The sequence below is a fragment of the Cystoisospora suis genome (genome assembly GCF_002600585.1).
Source record: "Cystoisospora suis strain Wien I chromosome Unknown contig_5515, whole genome shotgun sequence".
In the NCBI taxonomy this organism is placed as follows: domain Eukaryota; phylum Apicomplexa; class Conoidasida; order Eucoccidiorida; family Sarcocystidae; genus Cystoisospora; species Cystoisospora suis.
Genome location: NW_027158305.1, coordinates 1 through 11,606, shown reverse-complemented (window position 1 = coordinate 11,606; position 11,606 = coordinate 1). Strand labels below are relative to the sequence as shown.

Sequence of the window (11,606 nt, the reverse complement as noted above, 5' to 3'; positions counted from 1 at the left end):
TGTCTTCCCCCTTTTTGAAATCCTCCTCCCTCCCTCTCTTCCCCTTCACCTTCGCCTGTCTTTCTAGAAACAATCCACCTTTGAGCAAGACTCCTCCTCCTCCGTGCCCCTTCTTCTCACCTGAATCAGACCTTCGACAGCAACATGATTCCAGATTTCGTCTGTCCAATCCTGAAGCTCTTGAAGAGTAACCTGTGTGTTCTCAGCGTATTCTAAGAGCTCTTCATGCGTTATATAGGGATGAACAAGAAGCAAGGCCAGGGCATCATCGGCCTGGGACGCGGCAGACCTCGCATACGTCAAAGTCCTTAGACCCCTTCTGAGTGCTCCAAGAGACAGGTCTAAGAAAGGCTGAGTTAATTTGTGTCTGTTACGTTTTGAGATTGTCGAGATCACCTCAAGAAGAAGACGCGGGACATGCTGAGAAAACCCGCCCACACTGACGGCAATAGCGTTCGTTCTCCATCCATGTCTACCTACGGGGACTAGATGTCCTGTGCCGGCCGACACACCTACACTATATCCTGCAAGCTCCGCGTCGGCCAATTCCTACGTGATAAGGAAGAAAAACAAAGGAAAAACCAAGAGAGAACAAAAAACTGAAGCCCTAAGATTTTCCGTGAAGTGATCTGGGGGATGAAAAGATATGGCGGCAGCGGCAGACACATAAAGAGCTCCAAGTTACAAAGAAAATATGCAAAAAATATATACAGATGCAAATATGGAGATGTACACAGATATGAATACAGGCAGGACAGAAACGCGAGCAAGTCTCATACAGCTCCGTTATTCGTGCAAACAATCTCTACATAAAACGCCATTATTACGCTACACGCTCTCGCTGTTATTCTTTTTCCATGGCGACATCAGCAGACATCCAACACCCATCAGGGTATAAGGCGTTTCCTATGCTACCTTCTTCGCAAGAATAAAAACTCGTGCAGTCTGAAGATCTGCGGAGAATCTTTCTCCACGTACATGTATGTTAGCTCCACTCTGAATGATGGTGACATCGATTGTCGATCGATTCCATTCCGTCGTTTTCTCTTTATCCGCAACAACAGCAACATACCTCTGTAAGAATGAGCTCGAGAGATGACACATAGAGCCCTGTGAGAAAGATCTCTCTTGGAGTGAACTGTATCGATGACTTGAAGTAAAAGAGAAGTTCAACAATGGTCTTAGGAACTCGGAAGGTCGTATCTTGCTTATAGAAGATTTTACATGTGTCTTCTTTAGAGCATGGGTGGAGACGAACACCAAGACCGCCACTGTCTACGTCTTCCGCCTCAGCTGCCATTTGTTTTCCTCCTTCTCCTCCTTTAACTGTCTTTGGAAAGGTCAAAAGTTTAGGATAAACAGGCTCAGAAGAAGAGGAAGGATCCGGCGGCGTTGTTGAGTACAGATGAAAATCTGTTACGATATAAGCACTCGGCTTCGGAAATGCCATGCCTTCTTGTTGCATGCGGTCAATAGCCTCTTCAAGAGTCAAGGAATCTTGAAGTTCCCAAAGTGACCGTGTCTTCTCGGGACGCTCTTCTACTACATACTTCGTCCCATACCACATCTCTGTGTCTCTACACCTTGGCGCATATTCTTTGTCGATCAGGAGAACTCGAGCATTCTGTGATGTCATTATAGAAAGTAGTGAAGAAATTTCCTCCTCGTTGAATTCATAAAAGAGTGCCGGTCCTGACAACACTTCAGAGGGTGGATAGTGAAAGAGATCTGAACACAATCAGAACACCCAAGCAAAGAGGAGTTATGGCTAAAGAGATATATAATTCTGCAGACGTACATGAAGAGATGAATGCAAGCCTACGTAGGTGGAGACCGTGAAAACCTTCTTCTCGTAGGCCTTTGTTTCTTTCGGAGTCTTCAAGGCAAAGCCAGCTCGTCAATATCACAGTACACACACGTACATACATCTGAGTGGTTCCAAACAGGAATACTTCTGCTGTCTTCAACAGAAGATGGCGAAAATATTCCTGAGTGGGGCGCACGCATAAAATACGATGCTGTCACGAGGTCGTTCGATATACATATAGACAGACTGTAAGGACCTTTCTGCAAGAAGAGTTGATTACATAAACGGCGAACACAAAAGAGAGGGTTCTTCATATATATGAACCAGAAAAGAGAGGGCAGGGAAGGGAAGAGTCAGCATGATGATGAAGATGATGCTGAGGAGAGTTCTAGAAGAAAAACTCTATCATAGGCTTTGCGCGACTTCTGTCAAACTTTCCTTGTCTCATGGCTCAATTCTGTAGAAGTACAGCCTTCTGCCATGTAGAGAGACGAACACTCGAGGAAATGCTGTCTTCCCCTTTTGCTGAATCCAAGCAGCTGACCACCGTTGCAGAGATAGCAGGCGAGCACCCCGACATACTCCTAAACTGTTTAGATACACACTGGGGTGGTGGATGATGTATCATGTGCAGGCGGGTGGTGGTTGTGTCGAGTGCGCCACGCTGTCCATCCATCGCCATATTGCTGCTGCTCTCCCGCTTTTCTCCTCTAGGTGTGCACCCCGAACGCTATACATATAGACGTATGTATATACACATTTGTATATGTATGTATATATTTGACACCTACTTTCAGCAATGCTCGTCACAAGTCCGAGAGGAGGAAGCAGCTCCGCGTACGTGAAATTCTGTAAGGCCACTCCCTGAAATTCCTCATATCGGCTCTTCTCAACAGGCACTACATTCATGTACCTGTCCGAGCACGCATGCATGCATGAATCGATACGGACAAGGAGGACATCGACACACAACAGCCGACAGAAAAGCGAACACCTCACGCGTTCCCAACGAGAGTCACGGGCGAAGACAAAAGACGAAACCGACTGAATTCCTTCAGAGATGAATAACTTACTTAACCCACTTCTGTCCCCCGGTAAAAAGACGATAGCCCATTTCTTTGTCACCAAGACAAGAGGTGCGAGTGACTGTCTCGACTACCTTCTCGGTGTAGGGAGAGCCCCACCGCACAGCTGCAAGACTCATGAGGAGTGATGACTCACTCTCTGAGGTGTTCTAGAGGAGTCAATAGCTAGGTAGACAGGAGGTATGTATACACATGTAGATGGACTAAAGAATACTAACGATACAGAAAGGAGGCATGATTTTTATCGTATGTGTTGATGAAGAACAATATGATAGACTTTCTTGAATCTTCTTCCGATTCTTATACATGTAACAGCCAGGTAATACTACTGTGTTGCGCTTCATTGCTACGGCCGGGTCGGAGGGGCCCGTGAGCGACTGAGGGGCTTCAGATACTGCTGCCTTATTCAGTAGCCCGTACAGAAAACATCCCGCTCAAACAGCTGAAAATCTTCTACTTCCCTTCTTGTGGTTACACACGGCTTATATATGACGTGGACAGCGAACTCATGAGCATGCTCTTCTGCCGAGACAGCAACTTGAAGCGGCAGGGCCTCCTATACCTCGTCAGCGCTAAGGAAGGTAGCTAGCACGCATACGTATAGAGATCTTCTGCTGTAGGCACCCCCCCAGTGAAGAAAAGGATGTATGGCAGAGCACCTGAGGAGAACAAACGGCAGTATCGCAGGCAGAGAAGATTACGAGGGCATGAGAGAAGAACCATAGAACATAGGGAGACAAGGATGACAGGCCTCCGAGCCGGCTTTCTTGCTTGTTCATGGTGTGTTAGAAGCTAATCTATTACACCAGTTAGTCCCACGAGGTAACCCTACTCCCCGGGCAGGCGCCCGGGAGTACGATTACACATCAGACACTCCACCAAACATAGAACACATACCCATTTCCAAATATAGAATAGAACTCACCACCCTCGAAAAAAGAGACAATTGAGGTAGGAAGTCTTGTACCTGCACATATACGCATACGTAAGAAAACTCACCGGAGATACAGAAAGATCAGTTCTCCGATCCTCTCAGTATTGCGCGTTCCCTTCTCCGTCAGGTTGACTGTCAGCTGGAAGAGAAAGGAGAACGAGACAACGAATACGAATTAGGACGTAAGCATTCAGTCCCCTCGAAGCCAGCCTACCTAGCCCGATGCCGCCCTCCCCGTCGAGGTTTCTAACGAGCTAAAGAACCGCCAAATACGTACAATACCTATGTTGCAGACAGGCGTCGTACCCATGCGTGCCGTGTTATGAGTATCTATCAAGGCTGCTGCAGACTCCGGTTTTTTGCCAAGCATATACACCAACAGCGTATCTTCACGGGCATTAAGACACGCCAAAGACAGCTAGGCCCTTTCGAAACTCCGAGAAAACGCACAGAACTATGAAAGTCTCATCTTTCTTTTGTTTTTGCTCTAAGTGTGGAAAGCGACAGAACATGCGGAAAAAGTCACAAAGTCCCCCGGCCCCTCCCCGACATACCTCAAACTCTATCTATCCATCTATCTATCTATCCATATGCATGGAGGTAGTCTACTGGGGTGGGTATGCATGTGTCTGTATGACCGCCGAAGAAAACGGAATAATTTGATGACGACCTGGACCGACGGGATGGGTGTACTCATGTACGAAGGATGATCCTCGTATCCGCGGGTGGTGTCTGTACATTTCGTCAACTGCCAGTGACGATACAGTGGTATACCCGGGATAGGCTCGTGAATCTCAATATACATTTGCATGTTCACAACCCATGTCATGACCCCACCCCGCTCCTCGTTCCCGAAAGAACTGTCTATCTCCCCCAACCACACTATTTGAACAGTAAAAAATCTGATGTTTCTTTCCTTCTCTCTCTCTGTCTCTCGAAAACATGACGGGAGAAACGGGACGTCTGAGGAGAAGATCACGATCGGTAGATGCCTTGAAGAAAATCGTACTATTGTCTTTTTCTGTGCCTGTGGTCGCCAAAGAAACCTAGACCAGGTTCGTTTCATGAAACACGAGAGTGGTTCCTAGAAGCTATGTTATCTATCTCCAATCTCCCTCCTCATACATCTGTCACCCACACATACATACACTGTAAAGGTGATGTTGTAGTACATGTGAAAGAAAAAACCATACATCATTCATGCACGAGTTCCACCTCCCAGCCTCTCGCGAAACAACTCACAGCCGTTCACCTATATTGATACCTATGCACTACTACCGGTCTCATGTCTCTATACAGATGATGAGCATTCGGACCCTCTGACGTAGATACGGAGATAACATAAGACGATGAAAAAAACAACACGAAACACTGGAGTGTGTGTGTTTTGTCCGCACAAAGCGATGAACTCTCTCTTCTTCATTAGAGAGAATCTAACTGTCGCTTTTCAAACACATCAAGAAAAGAGAGGAAAATCTGTTTCATCCGTCTTATCTTTTCCTTCGCTCGAAGAAAGAAAGAAAGAGAGAACAGTTTCGCTAGATATGTCTTGTATCATTTCCGTGACTCTGTGGGGGTGTGTGAGAATGGATTGGTTACCTGCATCTTTGAACAACTTTCATCGTCGTCTGTTCCAGCGATTAAGGCAGTAATCAGCTCTTCACGCTTCAGTTTTGACGCGAGACAGGTGGAACATTCATGGGCCAGAAGATTGGTGACGTACTCATGTGATTTCGTTCTCCACATACGAAGAGTCGGGGGAATATAAAAGACAATGAGCATTTGATGGACATCGGCTGTAGGGACGATATACGTCAGCTGTTTCGCCAAGCTATTCAATGAGAAAGGCAGATTCACGGGATTTGCGGAACTACAAGAAGGAAACACCAAAGGCTGGAGGCCTTTATCTTCAACGCTCTCAAAGTTTTTCCGGACCATCGTCTCGAGATCATCAAGGGACTCTCGACCTATCACAGCTAAACTCATCAAGTTCGAAGAATATCTGATAAGACAAAGAACAACGGCAAAAAGGCCAAAAACAAAGCACAACACGGTCATCATGATCTTCCCTTTCTTTACTGACTACCTGGCCGGTGAGCGGAGGGGACGACAGACTTTGAGAAGCCTTGTCACAGTTTCGCCCTTTTCTCTCTCCGCAAAAACAAACACACTCCAACACGTAGGCGTACATGTCCTACACTTGACAAAAGAAGGGAACCAGAGGAAAAAAGGAGAGAGAGAGGCATATACAGATATATGCACAGTCGAATCTCACGGAGGTGTGCGAGGGAGAAAAGTCCCGCGGGGTGACACAAAACGTTACCTCTTCTTCTCTTTCCAGCTCCTCTTGAAGGTCTAGCCCAGAGCAACTTAAAAGACTCACCGTTGAGTCGTGAGGAGCGGAAAAGCGAGCTACCTAGGTGTGTTTTTGCCCACTGTTAGACACAACTACCATAAGAAATCCTCTTTCTTCGATTGATAACTTCAACTCTGTCGCGTCCATGATGTAAGAAAACGCCCTGTATCTACTTACAGATCGGAAAAGCGATAACGATCTAAAGACCAACTGAAACTTCAATACTCTCTTTCTTATCCAAACCGTCTATACACTCTGTTTCCGTCGATCCATTCTCATCATACATCCTTCCATCATCATATCTACATCTTCCGCGAAGGCGCCGAAAGCGTCGCTCTTTTGCAGCAGGTAGCTATCTCTATCCACACTTCTTTTCTATACAAGGTAAAAACGATCTACTTCAACTGAATCCAAAGCACTCATACGAAGATACGAATGAAAGAGATAGAGAAAGATGGGGAATATAGTGTCCTGCCTGTTTCTGTCCTACAGAAAAGCGAAGATCTACATTTACCTTGGGTGAGTCTGACACTCTTGGACGGTATCTTTACGATGAAGACGAGAAGATCAATAAGCATATGGTTCCGACATGAATGATATCTATTCTATGTAGATCAATGAGAGAGATGCTTTCTCACAACTTATTATGAAAATCTTTGAGTGTGTCGTAGACGGAGAGGCCCTTCGATTCGGGGATGTCCACAAGACTCTTCCAATTTCCAACTTGGAAAACGTCCAAGTGAGGAAATCGGGGTGTCTGCGGTGCGGAAAAAAAAAAGAAGAAAGAGGAAAACGAGTCTTTTTGTTTCACTTCTATCATCATCGTCAGATCCACAGAAAGGATACCGAGACGCGCCATACAAATTTGAAGACTCACAAACATAGAAGAGAGAAATTTTCGTAACGAAGATGTTCTCCCTCCTACGTTCGGTGTATAACGACGACCTGTTCGTCCTTTTCTCACACGGAAGGAAATCTGTAAGCTATACTCGGGAAAAAAGTCCTCAGTTTCTTTTTGTACTCTGATGATAGAGCTGTCTTTTATCCACTGGGGAAGTGAAGACGAAGGAAGAAGATCAAATCAAGATGTGATTCATCTCGCGAAGGGCAGAAGATGAAGGTAGAGAGATTGAACGAGATTGATCAATGCATCTTCATATGACTCCACTACTATCGGATACAAACAGGACACTTCTCTCCCTAGTGGGTACACCAACAACCCACCGTACAGCATGCACTCCTCCATCTCATATCGTACTACTTGAACTTTTACATGCACAACACATGTCCACCGAGATGTATATTGTACTCCGTCGCGCCACACTGTACAGACACATATATGCACATACATGCACACTGAGATACATACGTACTTATTTATCTATTCAGCGATGGCGCTCGTGGTGATCCGTTCGTCCGTCTTGAGTCAGTTCCATAGAATTGCAGGGAATCATCGAGACCAAGTGTCCCTTGTAAAATTGTGGTAAAAAACACACTTATCTCCTCTGTCTTTCTGTTTCTCTCTATATGTAAAGAATTTCCTTGAACAACACCATATGAAAAGCACATGGGTCTAAGAGTATCCCGACAACACACCGGATCTCCGTGGTTACCTCTCCCATTCATCTACACATATGCATATATATATATACAAATATACTTATATAGAGCGAATGTGTCTAGATACCCTTACACAAACACACGTACGTGCCCCAAGTAGAGCTACATTTGTACGTTTGCATGCGCGAATGTATCGTTCTTGCCAAGGACGATCACGACTAACACTCGAAACATCTACACATGTATACATAAATATCCACATACATGAAGGCCCACGCGCATGTATATACTTCCTTGATCCCGAGTTTTTCTCTACGTCTTTGTATAGCCTCATCATCACAATCACCACTCATTTTCAAATGTCGGCCCGTCACCCCTGACAGGTTCTTATCGTGACTGGCAAATCTTTTTCATGGACTATCTTTCTGTACCTTGCGCAAGATTTGCGTGACTCTCCAGAAGTCGTCCAGCGACGCTGCATCAAACTCAGATTGGATTACATCGATTTCTTCCCTCATATAAGACGGGTTCAATAGAGGTGCCGTGAAGGCATCAGCAGCCCGTTCAGCTGCAGATTCAAGAAGGGGGTAAGGAATTTCGAGATGAAGGAGAACATGGTATAAAGAAGTGAACGCATTGGAATACCCTCCATTAGTATGAACGAATTTGTCGAGTTCTTCACGAGCAGGAAACTTGCTTGATCCCTGGAAGAGAAGATGCTCAATCAAATGAGCAAGGCCTTGTGCATCTGCTGGATCTGAGATTGATCCTACGTGTACTGTTACAGCAAGGGCTGCCATATCAACATCTGATGAGGAGATCAACACGCACTTGATTCCATTCTGGAGTTTGATATACTTGTACTGCTTCGTATCTTCTATAGGCTTTCGAATCTCCACATCTTCTTCAACGCCTTTCCAGGAACACAAGCGAAGAAGAGAGAAGGAAGGAAAGAAGAAAGAAGAGAAGAGAGGATAGAGAAGACACAAAGGAGACCAACAAAAAGGCAACAGGGAGAACGGAAGATAACAACGATCTTTCTTTTCTGAAACAGGGCGGGACAAACAATGCTCCTGTCTGTTCAGACACATAAGAGGGAAGAAAAGTATCTGCCTGGCTACGAGTCTACATACCGGAGTTTCACAGATGTGAACACTCAACAGTAAGGGGTGAGGGGATTAAGGCGAGCATTGGAATGAGTGACAGCCTTCCTACAATAAGACTGAGGTCTTCCGGACAGATATCACTACATACGACAGGATAGTAAAGCTCTGATTGATCTGGTCGCGGTTCGTTCCTAGGCAACAAGAGAAATCCTCGGGCGTATGTGAAGAATATCATCTTAGAGAAAGAAAAGAAGATTCACCATGTGATGTCGATTCCAGTATGTCTCTGCTGCGTTGTATTCCTTGTTATTGTGGTGTACGTACAGTGGAGGACTTGAACCCAGTCGGGAAAACACGCGCACTTTGAACTCTCCGGTTATCAGATACGGAAGTCCACTCAATCGGAACTGATTCTCTCTCGTCCTCTTCCTCTTCTGTATAAGGAGGCTAAGAAAACTCCATACTTCAACTCGTGAAATGTACTCTATGAGGAAGTGACACGAGGACTCTTCCGAACCAAAGGAAAGCTCGACGAAAGACCCAGTCGTTCTTCTGCCACTCACTGTAGTCAGATATATATGTATGTATACGTTGCACGTGTTTGTGTGAGTATTTAGACATAGATAGATAGAGTACATACCTACCTATCTCTAGACAGGCAAATACGACCTGCGAGGACGTATTTGCCTGTCTAGAGATAGGTACCTGCGAGGACGTATTTGCCTGTCTAGAGATAGGTAGGTATGTACTCTATCTATCTATGTCTACATACTCACACAAACACGTGCAACGTATACATACATATATATCTGACGTGAGCAAAGGCACTCCGGGAGTCTACCTCATTGGATATGGATAGGTGTATACAGGCTTGATTTGTGAGGTTTGTTTGTCTTGATGGTGAGACGTACGGGGGGGGAGAAACCGAGCTCCGGACACAAGAAGGGGGAAGGAGGAAAAGAAGGACGAGCCCGAAGAAGATGAAGAAAATTCGTTGGACTCCTGAGGTGAGCCACTGAGAAGAAAGCTCGGGCCTTCATGTTTTTCATGGCGACTCAGGAAGAAACCAAGCACAAAGAGAAGGAAAAAATACACGCTTGCTCCCCGGGAAAGAAAAAAAGTAGACGTTTTCACAAAAGTACGCAAGGCAAGAGGGGGAAGAACAAGCAGACTCATCTTGTTAAGAACGAAGAAGATGCCAGCAAGGTAGCATCTCTTCCTTGTCGTGTCGTTCTCGAGTCCGCAGATGGAAGCCGGCACGGGGTATGCTTGCAGACAGATGTCCTGCAACGAGAGAGGGTTGGAGAAGTTCCTTTTGTCCTTTCACAAAAAAGAACTGGAGCAACGAGGAGGAACAGAAGGAAGATGTATATACACCGCAAAGAGGGAGAGCGAAAGGAAGAGAAAGTAGGAAAGAGCGACGGAAAAGCTGTATACAACTGTCTGGAAACAAGAGAGACAGGCCTTCTTCTGAGAGGGAGTCCTTGGGGCTTTGAATAGATGAAGGACGGACAGTTTAGATCTGAAGTTTTTCTTTTTCTTAAGAGAAAAAAGAAAGGAAATGAAAGAAAGAGAAGTCCTTCATTTCTCTGTAGAATGTGGACTTCAGATGATCCCTCTAAAAGACCACGTATACCTGCCTGTACCGGGAACACAAGGAGATACTTTTTTCTGCTAAGTGAATTTTCTCGGTTTCTTCTTCCCTGGTTCGGACAACAGAGACCAAGAAGATCCCTTGAACAGTTCTGCTCTCGAAGCGAAGAACAGCAAGTGGAGATGACAATGGAGACGAACTTGATACAAGAAAGAAAGTACGGACAATAGAGACGGATAAAGGGGCCTTGGTGAAAACAGGAAGGAGTTGCGCAAAGTGAAGAAGAGACTGATGAGGCCCAGGCCATGCATGAAGAGGCTAGTAGGGCTGGGTTTCGGCCTCGCTGTGTCCTTGATTTCTTTCTTCCTTTCTGTCTTCTTTTCCATTAGCTTTTCAACGACGGGAAGAAAACGGGTCTTCAAGCGAACTAAAGTGAAAATGGAGAAAGAAAGCTTCGAATGGACTGATCACAAGAAAAAACACTGCCTCCTTGAAGTCTTTCAGAGAAAGTCCGGCGTTGAGACTGCTGGGCTGGGTCAATTCGAGCCGCCGACGCGTAAAAAAAAATGTGAAGAGGGGGGTGGGGGGAGGAAAAGAAAAAGGAAGGGGACTTTTTCAGGAAGTTCGAATTTGATGCCATGGAGAGGACAGGAAAACAAGAAGGAGAAGAGAAAAACGGCGACAAGAGAAAGACACAGCAGAGAAAGCGAAAGGCGGGAAGAGAAGCCAAGAGAAAAGGGAGAGATCGATGATCGCAGTTGGGCGAAGCCGACAGAAAAGGAACACTCGGAGGCGCCGCCTGACTCAAGGGCACTCTGTTCGTGCTCTTTCTGTCCGCATTCTCTTCTTGTTTTTCTTTCTGTCTGAGGCCTGTCTCTAAATATGGGTTTGGTTCGGTGACTAGTCCTTCCATATCACACCGGTCTCCGTGATAGTTACCTATAAGAGGGCTTGTATTCTACGGATCACATATACAGACTCTTCAACTTTCTATAAAAGCGTGGACAGGTGACGATCTCTTCGTACAATACTCTTCATAGGTAAACCATGCCTTCTTTCTTCTGGTTCTTCTTCGTACTCTTTATTGGTTCTCTCTACGCTCTGCTGTTGGCAATGTTGCATGGACGGAGAGAGAAGCCGGGATATGTAAAGGCTGCCGCAAGA

At 45.6% G+C, this 11,606-nt stretch overlaps 1 protein-coding gene across 1 annotated transcript; it reads right to left on the bottom strand.

The window, feature by feature from the left end:
• Positions 1 to 52: 52 nt before the first annotated feature.
• CSUI_009292 (rhoptry metalloprotease toxolysin tln1) lies at positions 53 to 11,598 on the bottom strand. Its single transcript, XM_068069408.1, has 8 exons — positions 9,760 to 11,598; positions 8,174 to 8,655; positions 6,821 to 6,939; positions 5,426 to 5,828; positions 3,892 to 3,965; positions 2,599 to 2,720; positions 1,073 to 1,728; positions 53 to 549 (listed from the first exon to the last, which is right to left on the bottom strand). The coding sequence occupies exons 1-8, from the start codon at positions 10,022 to 10,024 to the stop codon at positions 64 to 66; spliced, it is 2,607 nt and encodes an 868-aa protein (XP_067918616.1). The 5' UTR covers positions 10,025 to 11,598; the 3' UTR covers positions 53 to 63.
• Positions 11,599 to 11,606: the final 8 nt, after the last annotated feature.

What these genes read in the sequence shown, in the direction of transcription:
- CSUI_009292 (XM_068069408.1), bottom strand. Translation starts at nt 10,024, where the DNA reads ATGAGTCTGCTTGTTCTTCCCCCTCTTGCCTTGCGTACTTTTGTGAAA. An exon ending in AGCTCGGTTTCTCCCCCCCC is followed by an intron (nt 8,656 to 9,759) that starts GTACGTCTCACC and finishes GTTCCTGGAAAG; the next exon opens with GCGTTGAAGAAGATGTGGAG. An exon ending in TGTGACGAGCATTGCTGAAA is followed by an intron (nt 1,729 to 2,598) that starts GTAGGTGTCAAA and finishes GATTGTGTTCAG; the next exon opens with ATCTCTTTCACTATCCACCC.